Source organism: Cephus cinctus, unplaced genomic scaffold (genome assembly GCF_000341935.2).
Source record: "Cephus cinctus unplaced genomic scaffold, Ccin1 Ccin1_scaffold0013, whole genome shotgun sequence".
Classification (NCBI taxonomy): Eukaryota; Metazoa; Arthropoda; class Insecta; order Hymenoptera; family Cephidae; genus Cephus; species Cephus cinctus.
Window position 1 is genome coordinate 765,400 of NW_014332762.1, and position 18,510 is coordinate 783,909.

Sequence of the window (18,510 nt, forward strand, 5' to 3'; positions counted from 1 at the left end):
TACTAACTAAAAGGGGTTTTTGTCTTTGATGCCTTACGCTGCACTGATTTATGGGTATCTCTAAGAATACTCAGTATCGGTTTTACAGAATTTACAAACAACTTCAGTGGAACATGGGCTAATGTCGGCTAGTAGAATAACTTCGTTACTCCAGGGATGAACGAATGCGTATTATGTATATACTCTGTGAATATTAGCCATTATAGATGTGAAAAAATCCTTTGAGTGTATCTTCAAAAGTCTCATAAAAGAAGAATGTGATCCTTGGAAAATAACAATTTTATGGATCACACAAATTTACATAGAATTGTAAAAATAGTAGCAAACAATAACAGCAAGGATAGTTCTAATTTGGATCCTTGACCGCAGGCTTTTATTTGATACTCCAGGGGATGATCCGTGAAGCAACCACTTAATCTTCTTCTGGGTAGGTCATTAAGTGGTATCTTATGGCAGGGTGTATCATAGATATCCGTATAAGTAAACGGTGAAATTTCCTCCGGAAGTACACTTAGTCTTATGTAGTCCGACCAGTGCATAGTGTCAATGACAACAAGTAACAAATTGGTGTGTTGTACCTGAATAACAAAGATTATATTTGCATTTAGATTTTCAATTTGATCTTTTCAACAAAAATGTATTACCTTTTCAGCAAAAAAGGGTCTAGATCGACTTGACGTTACATTTGTGATTCCACTATCGCCTATAGTCTGGTTCATGATATATAAGGTCCTTTTCTGATCACATGGGTAGGTCTCTAAAACCTCACATATTTCTGGCTTAACAACTTTTTCTTCCTCACGACGTGGTTTCGCGAATACTCCTGGCAAGTCGACAAATTCCGCAGCGAACCATGATAAACGTATCAGAAACCATCCAATCAATTGCCGCACGTACCCGAAGGGATTGCTGAAGACACTGGCTGCTCCAACGATGTTCTGTGAGGATATAGATCAATTAGATACGTGGAATATTTTGGCCTGGTTGTAAAAACTAGAACGAATGTTCAACCACTTACGATTTCGGAACACAGAGCCTGGTAGTCGTACAATTCAACTGCTTTGTACAGACCCTGATGTATCATTGAATTCATTATAGCACCTTCGAGAGTTCCCAAAAATTGTCCAGTATCATAGTGAGCTTCTGATATGACCACATAACCATTTTGATCTATTAGGTAACAATCAATCCAAGCAAGATTACAGTTCATTTTTGGATTGGTGGATTTTGAGGTGATATCTATGAATCTTGCATACAAAGCTGTCATTGGCATTTGAAAACCAATCACAGCTGCTGGAGCTTCGTTTCCACCATCCTTGGGAAATATTCCTAAAGATACTGTAACCGTTGCATTCGGTCCCGCTTCCCAGGGCACTGAAAATTCAATAATTATCTATAATTACATAATGTCCGGATGAGCGTAGAAATATCGGATAAAGATTAGCAACATTGTAAGGTGGTTCACAATCGATACGTACCTGTCAGGGAAATACTGTTTGAATCAATATTATGCTGGAATATTGCTCCTTTGTACCAGGGTTCATTGACAGCTCTTCTATGAAGATCACCAAATTCTATTGCATCTTCATCATTCTCCTTGGGTACAAAAGCTTCATCCACGTTTTGCCATCTTGTTAAACCACTCTGAGTAGCTACGAATCTCAAAAAGATTTGATAATCCTTAGCCAATTTTTCGCTGCTGGCATCAGTGTGACTGAATTTCCCAGAGAAGCCGCCGTTGGTCGCGTTGGCGTCGAATACAAGAAGTTGCATAAGTTCTTTATTACAATAATAATCATCATCTTTCAGAGTCTGTCGTCCACGACTCAAATTCTCATCATTCTCCTCCATATCCGAACCTATTTCATACTCTTCATACTGATCAGACCATCGCCAACCGGGTTTACCCAGATTGCCCAAAAAGTGCCGTAATTCCTGTTCAGGACTTTCAAACTCGTGACCCTCCAAATAGTGGAAACGACAGTAGACCCAACCCGGATGAACTCTCCAACGATCACCGATGAAAAAACTTGATATGTTGATCTGCGCGTTTATATTTCTTTGGATTTCATCGCCCACCTAATTGCAAAAACATAGATGTAAAACAACTAATCAAATGTATTTAATTCTAAGTTTTTTTTTACCTTGATCCACGTTGTTCCATAATCCGGTAAAGTCACTGCCATTTCGAACGGTGTTCCTGGCAATGGAGCATAGAAATAATTTCTCTTCTCTAAAGTAACTCGTCTATTATCGTCGTAATGCAATTTAACAGGAATACCCAGCATGCTGCCACTTGTGTGATTTACCAGAGCTTCTCGAAGTTCAAGTAACTTTGGACTAGGATTTCTGAACTCAGGAAGAATCAATAATTGAAAAATTTTACTAGGACAGGTAGTCTCAGGACGTAAGCTGTTTATAACTAAGTACAAATCTATTAAGGATATACCTTGGTCCTCTGTTATCATCCAGAATTTCAACTTCCGTCAGGTCGATGCTGTTGTAATTAAGTTTTAAACGACCCTTGTAAACAGGTCGTAGATCAGGATGTAGAATAACGTATCCATTATTCGATACAATGAAAGCATAGCCATTAACACCCAGTTTGTAGGGTAAAGTCAATTTACGTATATACTCGATGGGAACGTCGGTACCAGCTACGCCAAGAAGATTCGCCACTCTCGTTTCATTATTCCTGTTCCCTTTCCTGTCAAACGCGGGGATACTGACGGATGTCAGGAGTCTGTATTCTTGCCAGGTGGTAGTGTTCAGCGTCGACGGATCCTCATGGACGCTTTCGTCTTTTCCCAACTAAGAAATAATAAAATTCCATTAAATTCAAAATTCATTCCTTATCATAAAACGTTCGGAGCACTTTGGATTTGAATATGATAAAAATGAGCATTATATTGGATATTGTTATCCTTTGTGAAGTGCTCTTGATTCGATACTAATAATAACAAAATAATCCAGAGTAACCGAACGATCAGTTAATTATTGAACTTCCGACAGTGTAAGCTGTCGGTAACGTTAAACAGCCACGTTTTGGGTCTTTTCCTTGATGGATTCATAATTTTGGAATAACGAGTCAAGGTTCTTTAACGTAATACGCAGAGATTTTTTGAAGGAAGGAGTGACGGTGAACGAAAGAAGGAAAAAAGTATCAAAGTGAGGTTAAGCTCAGTCGTAAGATAAATCGTATAGCGGGACTTGATTATTCCGGCATTATGAATCAGTCTGATTGGTCACGCTAGTTTTAAGGAAACTTAAATGTAATAATGCAAATGGATTTTACCAACGGGATCCTGGAATGGGGGGTAAACGTGCTACGGTAAATAAAGTTGGATAATTCGTGCACCTATTTAATTTGAACTACGAGGTGCGGGAGCTAAAATAAAAGAAAAAAATTTATGGAAATAAAGAGAAAAGCTTCAAACTCTCGAGGGTTTTTATTGTAAACCTGTTGAATGTAGATGGCGTCCTCGTTTATTCGTACGCCTTGCCATTTCCTTTTCAGGTGTTTCTCGAGACGTGATTTTTGCTCCTTGTGCTCCATCACCAGCCACAGCCACGTGGCAAGTGCCGGATTCTAATAGAATTTATTCCTTTAGTCCTGCTAATCTTAATAATCCAACAGAGGAGACACGATCTCTTGCACTAAGCGGACGCGATGTAATACGTACACCAAGAGTCAAATATCAAACTAACAATACAATTGAAAAAATTCAACTAATAAAAAATTATTTATATTACTTACATGATAAATAAACTACAAAATTATAGCATTGTGTTAAGATATACTGATTTATTTTTTCATTGATCAACGTCACGCTGACGCTCGTTACCCAATATACCTAAATCAACGTATTCAAAACGTTTCTTGAATACGTTAGCTGTTTATAGCTGTTATAAGTAAATACTCATCGTGTGTTCGAAAGGTTTATAAATATCGTAGGTAATCGAGTCAAGCTATTTTTAATTACCAGCTACGTAGCGCGAACTTCAAAATAATAATTTAAACAGCTTTCTTAAACAGAGTAGACGATAGCAACAGAATAAGGCTGATGCGACATTTTTATGTCACTATCACAACGGGATAAGTTTCTAGTGAATCTCAGGCTGGTCTATACAGGGTGTTCCTAAATTCGTGCACTCGGAGAGCATTGCGTTATTCGGAAAATATATGACCAGATGCTGGAAATGAAATTCCCTTTATTTAAACATACTCAGTTTTTGAATAAGAACCAATTAAACATAACTACATAACCAATAAAAGAGCGGCACTACGGAAATAATAGGGACTTGAGAATTTTGAATTTCCTTCTATTGCTTTTATTTCGTTGGTACCGTGAAAAAAAAAGCATAGGAAGAAAACTCAGAGCTCGCATATGTCTATTATTTCCGTCGCCACCTCACTTTCATTGATTATCTTCAATCATTTAAAAACTAGGAATGTTTCAATAAAATGGAAGTCATTTTCAGTATCTGTGATCTCTCAGGAACACCCTGTGTACTGTATGTAATGAGATTGCCGACGGTATATTGTCATATGATGCAATGGACTTTTTTTCTGCTGTCGTACGCAAAGATATTTGTATACCTAAGCGACTATTGCGAGTAACAATCGTAGCTTGGCACGTATTTTACTCGCACAGCATTCCTTCTTTAGATGGATATACATGCTTACCGAGATATCAGCATAAGCGTGGGTCCACACGACAGGGTGTTCCTTTCCTTGAAGAACTAATGGTCGGGCCACGACGGGAATGTATTTTAAAACTTGCTCCTGAATTTCTTGAAGACTATGCACGTGCACGTAGTATCCTCTATTCAGACACGCCATCCATTGAATTTCACGAACGTTCGTTACTTCAAGTCCCAATAGATATGTAAATACACGAACGGGTATATATGTATTATTGTTACACCAGTTCCACGTTGTGAATACCTAATGAAAAGATAATGACAGAATAAAGAATGGAATTATCGATGAGAATTCTCACGAGTATTCATATTTAATATAACCTCTGTCAAATTGCCAGGCACGCCGTCTGTGATGAGCATGATCAGCTGATTACACGGAGTATCTGAATTACATCCTCTTTTGTCTCTGTACGTTTCCAGGAGACTGAATGCACTGATAAAGGCATCTGTCAGATTGCCATTTTCCATTGGTTTGATGTTGTCAATGGATTTGATGAAGGTGTCAACATTCTCAGGGGTCGCTTGGACGAGCTTATCCTTGAAGCACGGCACTACTTCGCGAGTCTCATTGGCGTAAGTAAGTACAGTGACGAAATCATTATTTGACAAAGTTTCCAAGATGGCCGCCACGGTTTTCTTTGCTTGAACATAGATACGTCCGCGTGCGAATTTTGAACATTATAATTGTATTAGGTAATAAGTTATTAGACATATAATATGAAAACTGGCTATTAATTATCATTTCACTTTAATTACGTCATTTTTACTTGCACTTTAGATAATATTAATGTTACCGATTAAAAATGTATTATTAATATTACCGATAGTTATTCCCATGCCTGCCATACTTCCACTTGTATCTAACAGGATAACCATATCCTTACTGCAAGTAGCTGCCTCAATGTACCAGCTGCGGACTCTGCAGTCGTAAAGATCAACGTCCGGTGATCCATCAGGTGTCACTGCAGTTCTCCATTGCATGGCAGGATATTGCCTCAAGATTCCTGTTGTAGATCCAAAATATTGCCAGGAAAGTGCTGGATCGGATCGATAATTCTGTCGAAAAACATCATCCAGAGCTTCGGACCACCTAATAGCTTTCTTCACTTCAGGAATTCGATCATAGATATTTGTTGGCACGTGGACGGATGAGAAGCTGGTATTCACGGGGATATTGTAGAAGTGGGAATCTGGCGTCAAGGTAATATTTCTATGGAGAAAAATTTGTAATCATTAAATTATCATCGAAAACATATGTCGCACGATAGGCGCAATCTCCTGCGACAGGTACGAAACGTTACGCGATAACGTTATTTATCCAGTGAGTAATGTCGTACGATAGCCAGGTATAAATTTTTAAATAATTGCTAACTAGTATAACAATATACAGGGTTATTCAGTAGAAACGCACCACCTGAAGTTAGCCCGTCCATTTGATTTCTATAGTAGATCCATCTTCAAGTGATGCGTTTTTACTGAATAACTTTTTATATATATAGACATACTTAAAAATATTACCTGTAAATATCCGAATCATTTTTCATTGTTTTCGGAAGTATTACTGTTGGTTCTTTTTCCACTTGACTATATTTTCCTGATACATAAGAGAAATCTTCAGATTCAGTGACATTCCAATACTCAGCTGCGTCTTCAGCCACTGACAGTATGCGACGGACAGCATCCATTTTACGACGTAACATACGACCAACGTTTTCACTGATAATGCTTATTAATTCCTCCCCTGATTTATTTTCCACTCGTGCGTTCAGGTCTTTGTATTTCTAAATGGCAGAGGAGAATCTTTGTTTGAGGACTCGTATTAGTTTATTAGGAAATGAATGCGATTCGGGATCTAGTACAGTTTTTTTTTAACATAGATTATCAATACGTTTTACGACGTTACTATCAGTAAATACAACACGTTTGCATCTTGACCTTCATTGAGGCGAAGATATGTGCGTCAGTCATACTGGTTGTTAACGCGACAGCTGTATTTTAGCCAGGAGAACAATTTCAAACGGATATAAGAAGCTGAAGGAGAAAACATCGAAAAACTGCATCGTCACGCCGAGATGAATTGGTAATTGTTGAATTATCGTTAGAATGGCTAAGAATGAAAATTACAGATTTTACACAAAAAGTACATAAATCACAGGAACAAAGATTGACATTTTTCAAATATAATTTTATTTATCTTAGACATTTTTTTTATTGCCAACAAGCATTATATACATATATATATTTTAGAGCATAATTCATAAACCTATTTTTTTGTATTAAAAAATGTTCTCAAAATGATCTAACTTTAATGAAATATATATATATATATATATATATATATATATATTATAATAAACGCTACCACGAGATTTTACATGCAGGTTTCACACAAAATTATTCATCATGACTTACATCCTTTAAATCAGCTGGTCGAGCGATGGTGTTTGCCAGTTCCCAAAGCTCCTTACCAAGCGTCTCGGCCCATTGGTCGACACTACGAAATTCCATCAAGAAATCCCATGTAATTCCATGAAGCTCACACAAGCCAGTCGCGCATCAATATCACTCACATTTGGGCATCGTTGGCGAGAGTCGTGCCGACTATTATTAAGACTAACCATTTGGTCCATCCTACCCGTAACATAACTGCACTCGAGCCTTTATTATTGGAATATTCACAGAAGTGGCATTTAAAGTTTATAGAACATTTTCTTATCTGCAAAAGCCAGCGACACGCCGGCTGTCCGGTTGCACTGAGATCTGATTATTTTTGGTTCACGAGCGGGCGCCGAGACCCGTCGAACGCTGGAATACGCCGAACAGCGTATATTTATAAAATCCTAGCCTCGCCGCTTACGCTTAGGCTAGACTCACGCTAATTGTCTTTCGAGAATTTCACGAAAGAGCGCGCACAAATTAAATCCTCGTGTTCTCTTAGGAGGGAATAAATTCTTTATGTAATTCAAAAATGTATCTAACGTTACTTTATATATATATATATATATATATATATATATATATATATATATATGATTGTGAATAATAAAATGTATATATATATATATATATACACGCACACGCAAATATATATATATATATAGTTTGACAATCAGGTCGCGTTACCTTGCCAAGTTTCTATAATAATATATGTAAATGACTATATAGAATTATAGTGCATTCGCTATACTAAAAAGTCAGTATATAATTGCCGTGTTGGTTAAATAAAAATTATAAGAATACCTTACACATCTTATTACTGATAATTGTATAATATATCGTTGAACATTTGTTGTATGGACACAAAATTTTGATATTAAATTTTTTATTTTTTGCCTTCAGAAAACTCATTGACAGTCTTATTATTGTTGGTTGTTTTTCCTTCAGATAAGTTCACGATAACTTAATTCGAAAGATATCTTTCGGTATTAAGAAAAGCCATCCATTAGATAGAAATTACCCAGAGGCTCCAAACGTGATGAGACTGGCCATTATTCCGACGACTGTAAGGATCGTACGACTATAGACGTGAGGTTAGACCAAGAGATGGCGATGATCTACACGATAGAGTGCGGGTCTTTCCTGATTAGTCGGTACCCACGAAAAGAGGCGTGCACCTCCGTTCCTCGAAGCAGATATTAAGCAAAACTTTGCAACGTAGTGTACCGTAGCCGTCAGAGGGGAGAATATAAATTGATATTGATTTTGGCCATGATGTCGATGTAAGGCTCAGATGCCGACCGGCAGTCACGGTAAGAACGTTGGGCAGACAGCTGATTCGTTCTAAAAGAGGAGATCCAGTTTACCCAGGGAACAATAAAGCAGGCTCCGTTCACAATAGGAAGAATCATCGATCAAGAATTATTACGTCGTCTTGGTTTTGTGGTGTGTGCGATACAATATCTATATATAAATATGTGCGCGAATGTGTGTTATTCACTCGATATTACGAATGGCCGCCAAAGTAGCCAAAATCTTAGATTCTAGCGTCCTTCATCCAGTCAGATTATAATGTTGGATGATCTTATCGTAATCGTCCATGGCATAGTTTGTATCAACTAATCTTTTAATAAAAAGGTCGTTTGCTAATGGACTGTAGGTACGGAAGGGATAGATCGATAAGAAGTAATATTTCACTAATTGCCGCCTGACTTTAGTGCACGTTATGCTTGTATCCAATTGGTTCAGGTTCGTCGTTTACTTGAGTATACGGCGTGAATAGTTACACAACGGGTGTATGAGAAGTACAGGTAACAAAAGAAGTATGCGGACGCATGTGAAATAGAATTCGAAATTGTAGGTTAGAGTTTTATATTAAAGCCGTGACACTTGTTGCTACGAAGGAAGTGAAATTGTGAGAGAAAATATTCGTAAGATTGTCACACCCGTTATTAAAGCCAACGTAGACAATTTTAAAAGTGTTCTCTGTACTTTGTTAAAATATTTTATCAGTCAATTCCTTGTCTCTGAATTTTTGCTGTTAATCAGGATACAGTGTCTATGCGGATGACGGAATGCTACAAATTGATTTTCGAAATTAATTCAACGACTGTTACAATACATATTTTATTAAGATGTAATAAGAGAGGCCACCTGCGCTCACGTGACTTAACGATAATAATAGAACAAGATTGTAATAAATTAACGTTAAATTAGTATTGACTGATTGACCGAGCGGGCACGACCTCTGATGCATGTTGCGTGAGCCCCACGTCGTGTGAACCTCAGCCGAGGGCCAACAGGGTTAATTAGTTCAGAGTCTGTTGGTTATAGTTGCTCTGAGGAAGAAAAAAAAAATTTTGCACAGCCCTCTGACTGGACCGGGTATTCAATTTAGAATCGATGTATCATATGGGATTTAAAAATCGATTAAATTATAACAGCATTCTTTAAAAGGAGTAAGGTTATCTATACTAAAAAGCTTGAGAACCATAGGGGAAGAATGATGACGTTATTTATCTCGTGTGAAGTTCGGTCCCAATAATTTTATTCAGCATCTATGAGGAGTCACTCAAACGAATCTTCAAAGGACTTTGATAAATGACCTGTTAAAGTTTCAATTGATTAAACGCGTTGCTCGTAACAGTTTTATAAGACGTACTCACGCAATCGTGCTCGAATATTACCAAAAAGTTTTCATGTGATATTTTAAGTGAAATTGAATGTCCCGCCTTTTAGTCTTGCCGACAGCTGATTGGTCGGCGTCACGAAACTGCGCGACGCAATCAGCTGTTTTCTCATCTCGTGTCGAAACGTTTTTGGAACTGACTTGATTCTTTGTTACACTTTCTTGGAGTCATGTTGAAATATTAATTGTGCTTTCGGCTGTATATTTGGCAATATGGTGGCTATAACATATTGGGGATTGATATCCCCAAAGAAATTATTGACACTGGTTGGACATTTCTGTTTATGTAAGATATTTTCACAGGTTGTAAGTCTGAGACGTGATTCAAAATTTTAGGTGGGAATCTGTATTGTTGAGCATTGTTGAATAATCATGGCGTTCAATGCCTAAAGCGGGAGACTTGACATAAACTTTCCATTTTGTCGCCGTTTTCGTAATAAGTATTAATGGATATCGCTATAGGCGATTTTATCATTCCTGGACATTCTAAGAAAATATTAGTTGTAACATTCATTTATTTACGAAGTTATCAAATGCTTATCATTCGCCTGAAGTATATTTTGAACGAATAGTCACGTATGAAGCGATACCTTAAAATTCATTCCTATACAATGTTTCGCATACTTATATTTCATAATTAAGATCTGTTTGTAACAAGTAAAAATTTCACGGTATAATTTTTTACATGAAGTGATACATAAATTCTAATTCATCAATTATTTTCTACAGGTCGTCGCACAATGGTGAACAAAATTTGGTGGCACGAAATCAAAAGGAAGTGGAGCTGCCTAAAATCCGAGGTTCCTCATGCCCGATTGTTCTCCGAACCAAGATGGCAAGACCACGTAGCTGTCTGGTACCTGATATACCGATGGCTTATCTTCTTAAGCTGGATTTCTATTATCATCCTTTCAATTTTCGAGGTCGGCAGTTATGAACCCCAAGGGAACGATCAGAAATGGGCAATATATTTAACAAATTGGGATTTGGTATTGGGCGCAGCGCAAGCATTTCTAGGTTGTTTTCTCGTATCGAGAAGATGGAAATCCCAAAGAGAATCGAATTACCAACCTGATAACTTAGTATTTGGAAAATTAGAAAAGGTCTACTGGTTCCTGTTCGTTGCGACTTCTTCAATAGCGATCGGTGTCACGGTCTCTTATTGGGCCGCAGTTTATGATCCAAAGATTCATCATGTAGATCCATTGAATATACTGCTTCACGTTTGCAATTCCATATTAATGTGCTTAGATGTATGCATTACAAACATTCCATTCAGATTAAAGCATTTTTGGTGGAGCGTTGCTATTGTGACATTATATGCAATCTTTTCATTAATTTACTTTTTTGCTGGTGGTCTTAATAAAGACGGTTACGATTACATTTATAAAATACTCGACTGGAAGGTACCAGGAAGAACTTTACTTGTTTGCCTAGGGGGTTTTGTATTTGTAGTAGCAGTCCATTGTTTGTTATGTCTCTTTGTGAAATTCAAAGACCGATTACATATGAAAATAAATGAGAAGAGGACTGATACGTCTAGCAGATCCGACAATCAACCGCCGGTAGCAATAAAACGAATAGAAATCATTGTTTAATTTAGGCATAAATGAGAACCTTGACGTTGCCTCTGTTAAGTGCTCACTTATTTAAGTAGCTTTTATTAAATTCCTTGTTGGAATCACAATGTGACGTTGACAGTGATAGTAACGTTATTGTGGGCAGGATAGATTCCATTTTCTTTGTTGTATCGTTGTATTACTAATGGTTAGAAACAAATTTATACACTGATATATCTGCTGCCATTATACATAAAGATTTTAATCATCATGATTATCATGAATGATCATATGATAGAAATATATCACGTTTCGAATAACCTTGAGGATTTTTGTAAAACTGTGTAAGCGATCCTCGCCAAACTAAGTATTATTTTCACACGAAAATCCCATTTTTTTATAAAAATAGTAAGACGATAATTGTCTTAAATACATACATAAGTTAGAAAAAAAAAGTAATATCGATCTAAGGCACAAACCTTAAGTTTGATTATCAAAGAAATATTGAGCGCTAGAACATCGTTTTGCAAAATACACATTTGTCCCTGTCTTCTAAAATTTAGAAGAGATACAGCTTATTGATATGCGACTGAAATTTAGTAATTACATAGGACAATTTTTTTGTGATATTGAGTCGCAAACAACAGTGTTCATTCCACTTTCTTATGACGTATCTAATACTTAGAATAACTTGCGATGCGAAGTATGGAATTTGTGCGAAAGTTACGTGAAAAAAATTATGTAACGCGAATACATGAGTCAAGTTAATGCGACTACTATACACAAACCTTCAATTTCGAATAACTTAATATTTAAAACTGTTATTGATTCTTGCGCATTACGCAATTGAAAGCTGGAGTATTATGAAACCTAGAATTTACTTTGCATGCCGTAGTTTCTTTAGAAGAGCAGTAATTTTAAGTTACGTGCACGTCAAGAATGTTACAAGAAACTATAGAATTGTAACCTGTGCGTAGAAATTTTAGTAGCATCCATTACTGTATCATAAGTTTAAGACTTGAGAAATCTGTATCTATCATGTAAGCCTATTCCACGAAATTGATTAGAAAACAAATATTTACATGGATTATTCTAATGCTCAATGTTTTTAGAAAAAGATATTTAATTGAGTGTTTAGTATATAATAAACATTTTTCATATGTATAGGCAGTATAAAAAATAAAAGAATAAATAAGTGTTCCAACACTGTCAACAATGATGGCAAGAATAGACGAGACAGATGAAATCATTTTTATGGAAAAATATTAACAATTTATTAATAGAATAACGATTTAAAGCAATTATGGGCTGTAGTAGAAATTAATGTTAGGTGGTATTGAATTGAGTCTTCTGATCACAGACCATATCAAAATCTATACTACATTTGAAATAACAATCACCCATAGCTTCTACTTTAATAGAAGCTCAAATTTACTCGAGATCACGCAAGTTAATCGTACTCTCTGGTGGTCCGGAATCCAGTAACAGCACCTGACACTCCGTTCCTACTATATCATCCTCATAGTACATAGATGGCAATTCTTCTGTAAGAAGTAAACCTTCTCCTAAACCTGCAGCACCTAACACAACGTCCGTAGCTCCTACAACCGAGTTTATTATTGTACCGTTCGTTTTTAATTTCCATACATCGGCACAAGTCAATCCAGTTCTTGCTGAACCTTGGTTCCGTTTACTTTGTTGCTGATCTTGTTGTTCATCACTTGTTTGATTGCGAATAGATGGATAATGTGAGCTTTGTGAGACTTTTAACACAGAATTCAGCGGTGGCGGTTCCGGTTCAGGTAGACTTGGTTCTATTTCCGGAGACGTGCTAAGTATCAAGGCATCACAAGAAGCTACCATTATCATCTGAGAATCGTCTGCTGGTTGCGGAACTGTACAAGGAGCGGTGTACAGTATGTAATCCATGTTTGATACCGACGTGGTGGAAATTCTCTTTAAAGTTTTATCGCAAACTCCAACTGAAGTTCCGTGAACCTTGAGCATATGCGCTCTTAACGTTGCCTTAGTAGTATAGGATCTAGTGCAAGTTTCTACAGGACAATGATACAGGGTTTTTAGTTGTTCTGGACTAGACAGACCCTGATCCAGGTCGATAGCATCGATCGAAATTTCTTCCACGGATTTTATAGGAATTCCTTCTTCATTTTCAGTCATTTCCGTTATTTGAACTTGATTTTCTGCTTGAACATCTTCAAAAGAACCATCTGGATCAAGTATACTTAACATCTTTTTTGTTTTCGCGATGGGATTTACTCTGGAACAGTGAGATTCTTTTTTGCTAAGATTTTTAGAAGCGTTGGATACACGGGATACAGTGCTGCCGTTATCTTTAAGTTGATGTTTCTTTATATGAACGTAGAGACTGCTCTTGGCAGAGAATCTTGCGTCGCACAAATAACATTGAAAGTATCTACCTTCCTTGTGCGTTAATCTGTGCTCTTTGAGGTGTTCAGACCTCATGAATGCTTTTCCACAGGATGCTACGTCACATACAAACTTCCGTTCGTTCGTGTGTTTCTTCTGATGTCTCTTTAGTTTACTAGATGAAGAGAAAGCCCATTGGCATCCTTGGAAAGTGCAGAGGTAGGGCTTGCATCCTGTATGGGAACGTATGTGCGCTTTGAGTCTGCAGGGCTTATCAAATACTTTCCCGCAGCCAGGCCAGGAACATTTAATGTCGACTTCTTTGTAACTGTGACATCTCTGATGAGATGTTAAAGCGTTACTACTGTAATACCTTTTGCCACAACCTTCATGCTTGCAAACATATGGTGCGTGACTCTGGTCATGTGATTTCATGTGCAATTCTAGTGCTCTTTTTGTTTGGAACTTTTCTTGACAGCCTGGCACGTGGCACACTACTCTGTTTGGACGGCTGTGCAATTTTTCATGACTCCACAAGTTATATACTGTAGTAAATCTACGATTGCATCCCTCAACCTCGCAAACGTAATCTTTCCGCTTCAGGTGTGTTTCTTTGTGCCTTTTTAATTTAAACTCTGAATAAAATGCCCAGGAACATCCCTCGAAGTCACACTGAAACAGAAAATAGTAACATTTAGGGAAGATCTGTATTATCTATTGATGTTACTAAAGGCATTGGAGAAGATTTTAGTTGGGAGTACCTTAAATGGTCTAACTCCGTAATGAGCCAATAAATGACCTTTGAGAGCATAAAGTCTGCTAAATTGACGGCTACAATCTTCACGTGGACACAGCCAGACTTTTCCATGTTCAGTAATGGATATTGGTTGTAATGTATCATCGGTAATGCCTAACTCTTCTAGGGCATTTGATATTACCAATTCATGTTGGTTATTTGGCGATCCATCCACATTACATTCTGCAGAACTATTCCAAGCAGCACCAGCATCAATTTTTGGAAGTTTAGGAAAATTTCCTGTTGCTTCTATTAGCTCCGAGGTTTTTCCTTGATAGATTTGTTCTTCCTTACCAGTATTGATCACAATTTGAGTCATGTTTGAAACTTTATTAGTAGATATAGCAACAACTGCCATTATACCATCCTTTGATTCTGATGGATTATCACCTTTAATACACTTTATTGAGTTTCTATTAGCCTTGTCGCTTTTTCTGCGTTTTTTTATTATTCTAGGTTTCAATTTTGTTTTTAATTTTAGTTTTTGGTAATTTGTAGAATTCTCTTCAGTTTCAACATCTACTGATTGGCTCACCGAGCTTGTGTCAAGATCCACAGAACCTACTGCCTCTACATAAACGTTCATAATGTTCCTTGAATGACCAGTATCTGATTTCAATGTAGTTTCTTGGCTGGAATTAGGCTTTATAGCTTTTTCGACTCCTGGAGGTAAATCATTCACATCTACTTGCGTAGATTTATCACAAAGATCTTGATCCTCAGTACCATTATCATCTTCCTGTACTATACTACCATCGTCTTGTTCTGTTCTATGGAGCGAACTCTCAGGACTATTACTCGTTTCAACATTCAATGTGAGGTGAGTACTCGTTGAAGGTAAAATCTCTCCAGCCACCATCATATCATCAGGTGATAGTGCCAATGGATCTAAATGATCCAATTGAAATTCTGGGAGTATAAACTCATCTTTCTCGCATGCCTCCAATAGCTTCTCACTCTGTAATTCTTGCAGCAGAGGATCGTAACCCAGAGTAAGCTTCTTGTCAGAGAGATCTATACCTATGGAAAGGACATCAGGGTCTTTCCCCAAAAAAGTATGCGGTAGTTCATCGCCCAAGTACCGGTCTACTCCCTCCTCGACCTCGGACTTGATCGTGTCCAGGTCCATACTGGAAACAGATTCGGTTCGAGTCTTCAACCATTTTTCAATGTCAGCTACTGTTTCCGCATCCGCGGTTTTCTCACTAGAATCTGCCTGTTCATCCAGAATACTGGTGATAGGATGGCAAGAGGTCCAGGACCTAACGATATTCCCGGTACCCTCCACATCCTTTGTTTCTTTCTGTTTTCCTTTTTTACCTTCTTCTCTTTTGTGTTCCTCCTGGAAACCGGAGAGGAAACTCGTCTGCGAGGCTTCACTTATCCGCACTGCTACTCCGGATTCCGCAAGGGTCCAACCGCGGCCTGTACTTGTACTTCGACGACGTTGAAATATTCGCGGGATCTGTTTTGACTTAGAAGCGGAGGAAGCTCCTTTACGAGACATTTGACTGCCCCGTAGCCTCTTTTATAGGGGTCTACACACAACGACAACGACATCGGGGAGTGACGTAGATAACCTATTTGCTGGCAGCATTCGCAGCATACCGTTTCATATGGCCACTGTCAGGCGGAGCGCGCCACGTTCAATGTGTGTACATACAACGTACAACATTACCAAGTGCCGTACCGACGCAGCATTGAACATGTGCACGCAATCTAGTCGGATTTGAAGCCATTTAGAAAATCACTATTTCCTTGCAGTTTAAGACGTGATTAAATATTATTTTTTTTTACAATTACTCTTTTATACTTTCCATTGCATTAACATAAGTGCTTAACAATTTACGAGCAACCCAGAGAGCTTGTTTTGACTGAGATTCTTCAACGAGATGATGACAAATTAGTCTTCAGGAGCATCACATGGACATTTCCCACTAGCTTTAGCTTTTGTCAGCTTTTGCAATTGCTCAAATCTTGAATATTTCTTGATATGCACCTTTGGATCGTAAGTATCTTCTGTTTGAAATATTGGAGCGGAAGGAGTAGCGGTATTTATTTCAGTATCTTGAGACTGCGATGTAGGAATTAGAGGTTTACCGCCAAATTGACGTTTCTTCTGAAGAGGAGGGCACACGTCCCTTTCATGTATACCTTCTTTACAGCTGAATGGCTTTTTCCGTCTCTCTCGCGGTCGAAGTTCCTCGAATGGTATTCTGTAACCTTTCTGCGGAAACATAGTTCCCACTTTTGTGGTATTAGTTAACGTAGATTTCGGACAACTGGCATTATCGGCATTATCGCGTTTTGAAGCTTCTTCCGCAAGAAGTTTGCAGGTGAGAGCTTTAGGTAGCCGATAGCATGGCGGCGGTTTCGGTTGAGCTTCTCGTCGTGTGCAGCATTCAGGTTTTGGGGATTCGGTGTACAGAAGCACATCACCCTTAGTCATGGAGTATCTGGGATCACACAGTCTTGGATCTTGTTGTAAACAAACGGATTTTTGCATATAAGCCAATCTACAGGTGCAAGGATCTGGACGAGGTTTGGTTTCGAAATTAAATAGATAATCCCAGAAGCTCTCCTCGTGGCATTGCTGTATTATTTTTTTCGGACAGTTACTGGGTTTCTCTTTTTTTGGGACTTTAATCCTGCAGAAATTGAACCAAGGTCTTCTTGGTTTTGGCAATGGTTTTCCGAAATCGGTATCGAGACATTTCGATGGACAACCGATAGACGGCTGAGGACGGTCCTCTATAGATTTCTTTTTTGATATTTTTTTTCCTTTTTTTGATCGCCCACCGAAACATATATTTCTCGTGATATTTTTCAAACATTCGTTAGAGTTTCCTTGCGCAACGTACTTCCAATTCTGTGATATGAAATTTAAGGAATCTTCATATAATGTGAATACTATGAATAGGTTAAGAACAACATAAATGCAATTTATTATATGTTTAAGAAGCCAGTAACCAGAAAATCTTTAATTAATATCTACAAAAGTAGCAGAGCAAGATATAACTGAGAAAGGAAATACATCACATCAATTACTTTCCTACCTGTGGTAAGAGTGCACCAGAAATTTTGAGTTTTGATCTAAACGATGCCATGACAGTGTTAAAAGTAATGAGTAGCGCTTATCGTAAAATTCGTTTGACATAGCATACAAAAATAACAAGTATAACTCTACCAGTGAATGAGCAAGCTCTAGTAAATGGACGGATTCATGTAAATTGCATCTACTTACATACTATAATGATATTAACACGAATGTAGATTCACTGGAGGAGTTTCTCAAGGTATTCATTAACTGGTAGATTTATTTCTATAATTCAAATCTAAAAATACGGTGTTCCAGGATCTTCCCAAATTCCTTAGGTACACAAGAAAACGCTTGAGACGTTAAAATCAGAATTTCCTCAAAGATTTGCTGAATCTGCGGAGAATATCTACAACCAGGAAGCTGACGATGCATAGAAAATAACGTGTGAGGATGAAAACGAGCAGAAACGACTAGAGACCAAGTCAGATAATAATAAGACAGAGATGGAAGAGAAGAAGCAAGCAGCCAATGAACGAATTCCTCTATAAGTGAGTAAAATGAGTAAACGAGTAGATGATTTATTAAGATAAGCTTCCGTGGCTTCATCTTCTTCAGTAAACCCGAATTACCCTACAGAGACTGCGTAGGAGGAACCGGAAATGCCTGAAGTATCCAAGCAGGTAAAGACAACAAGTCTATTAGAGCGGAGCAGATAAAGTAGGTAGTTACCAGGCAAAATGTGGCGTGTCGAGTATGGTACGTAGAGGTGCTAGAGGGATGGAAAGGAGAAGCAGTGCAGATTGATTCGGCACACCTAACCCAGCGTCAGTCTCAACCCCATTGGCATTCTCATCCTCGTGGAAGACCCGTGGGTTCAGCCGCCTTGGCTAGCAGTAGA

General features: G+C 37.8%; 4 protein-coding genes across 8 annotated transcripts; 1 reads left to right on the forward strand and 3 right to left on the reverse strand.

Moving 5' to 3' along the window:
* Positions 1-261: 261 nt before the first annotated feature.
* Positions 262-7,657, reverse strand: LOC107264271 (voltage-dependent calcium channel subunit alpha-2/delta-3). 2 transcript variants are annotated; one of them, XM_015732359.2, is made up of 13 exons: positions 7,275-7,657; positions 7,117-7,198; positions 6,223-6,485; positions 5,526-5,914; positions 5,026-5,345; positions 4,688-4,948; positions 3,461-3,589; positions 2,450-2,811; positions 2,145-2,349; positions 1,479-2,079; positions 1,019-1,374; positions 645-938; positions 262-578 (listed from the first exon to the last, which is right to left on the reverse strand). In XM_015732359.2, exons 1-13 carry the CDS (start codon positions 7,346-7,348, stop codon positions 288-290), a joined length of 3,627 nt encoding a protein of 1,208 aa, XP_015587845.1. In that variant the 5' UTR covers positions 7,349-7,657; the 3' UTR covers positions 262-287. The 2 variants fall into 2 exon arrangements, with proteins under 2 accessions (XP_015587845.1, XP_015587853.1); XM_015732367.2 differs by lacking the exon at positions 3,461-3,589 and having other exon boundaries at positions 7,275-7,654.
* Positions 6,762-12,616, forward strand: LOC107264304 (protein rolling stone). Of its 4 annotated transcripts, none has more exons than XM_025082016.1 (2): positions 6,762-6,784; positions 10,559-12,616. In XM_025082016.1, exon 2 carries the CDS (start codon positions 10,570-10,572, stop codon positions 11,425-11,427), a length of 858 nt encoding a protein of 285 aa, XP_024937784.1. In that variant the 5' UTR covers positions 6,762-6,784; positions 10,559-10,569; the 3' UTR covers positions 11,428-12,616. The 4 variants fall into 4 exon arrangements, with proteins under 4 accessions (XP_024937784.1, XP_015587939.1, XP_015587928.1 ...); XM_015732453.2 differs by lacking the exon at positions 6,762-6,784 and adding an exon at positions 8,049-8,586; XM_015732442.2 differs by lacking the exon at positions 6,762-6,784 and adding an exon at positions 8,716-8,951.
* Positions 12,617-12,637: 21 nt separating this feature from the next.
* Positions 12,638-16,204, reverse strand: LOC107264280. Its single transcript, XM_015732381.2, has 2 exons — positions 14,538-16,204; positions 12,638-14,448 (listed from the first exon to the last, which is right to left on the reverse strand). The coding sequence occupies exons 1-2, from the start codon at positions 16,077-16,079 to the stop codon at positions 12,820-12,822; spliced, it is 3,171 nt and encodes a 1,056-aa protein (XP_015587867.1). The 5' UTR covers positions 16,080-16,204; the 3' UTR covers positions 12,638-12,819.
* A 121-nt stretch (positions 16,205-16,325) lies between these two features.
* LOC107274668 lies at positions 16,326-17,704 on the reverse strand. Its single transcript, XM_015754028.2, has 2 exons — positions 17,629-17,704; positions 16,326-17,441 (listed from the first exon to the last, which is right to left on the reverse strand). Exons 1-2 carry the CDS (start codon positions 17,677-17,679, stop codon positions 16,476-16,478), a joined length of 1,017 nt encoding a protein of 338 aa, XP_015609514.1. The 5' UTR covers positions 17,680-17,704; the 3' UTR covers positions 16,326-16,475.
* Positions 17,705-18,510: the final 806 nt, after the last annotated feature.

Excerpts from the sequence above, each read along its gene's own strand:
- LOC107274668 (XM_015754028.2), bottom strand. The coding sequence starts at position 17,679 with ATGGCATCGTTTAGATCAAAACTCAAAATTTCTGGTGCACTCTTACCA. Across the intron at positions 17,442-17,628 it reads CTGGTGCACTCTTACCACAG|AATTGGAAGTACGTTGCGCA; the intron begins GTAGGAAAGTAA and ends TTCATATCACAG.
- LOC107264280 (XM_015732381.2), bottom strand. The coding sequence starts at position 16,079 with ATGTCTCGTAAAGGAGCTTCCTCCGCTTCTAAGTCAAAACAGATCCCG. Across the intron at positions 14,449-14,537 it reads ACGGAGTTAGACCATTTAAG|TGTGACTTCGAGGGATGTTC; the intron begins GTACTCCCAACT and ends TTTCTGTTTCAG.
- LOC107264304 (XM_015732427.2), top strand. The coding sequence starts at position 10,043 with ATGGTGGCTATAACATATTGGGGATTGATATCCCCAAAGAAATTATTG. Across the intron at positions 10,116-10,558 it reads GGTTGGACATTTCTGTTTAT|GTCGTCGCACAATGGTGAAC; the intron begins GTAAGATATTTT and ends TATTTTCTACAG.
- LOC107264271 (XM_015732359.2), bottom strand. The coding sequence starts at position 7,348 with ATGTTACGGGTAGGATGGACCAAATGGTTAGTCTTAATAATAGTCGGC. Across the intron at positions 5,915-6,222 it reads AATGATTCGGATATTTACAG|AAATATTACCTTGACGCCAG; the intron begins GTAATATTTTTA and ends TTTTCTCCATAG. Across the intron at positions 2,080-2,144 it reads ATGGAACAACGTGGATCAAG|GTGGGCGATGAAATCCAAAG; the intron begins GTAAAAAAAAAC and ends TTTTGCAATTAG.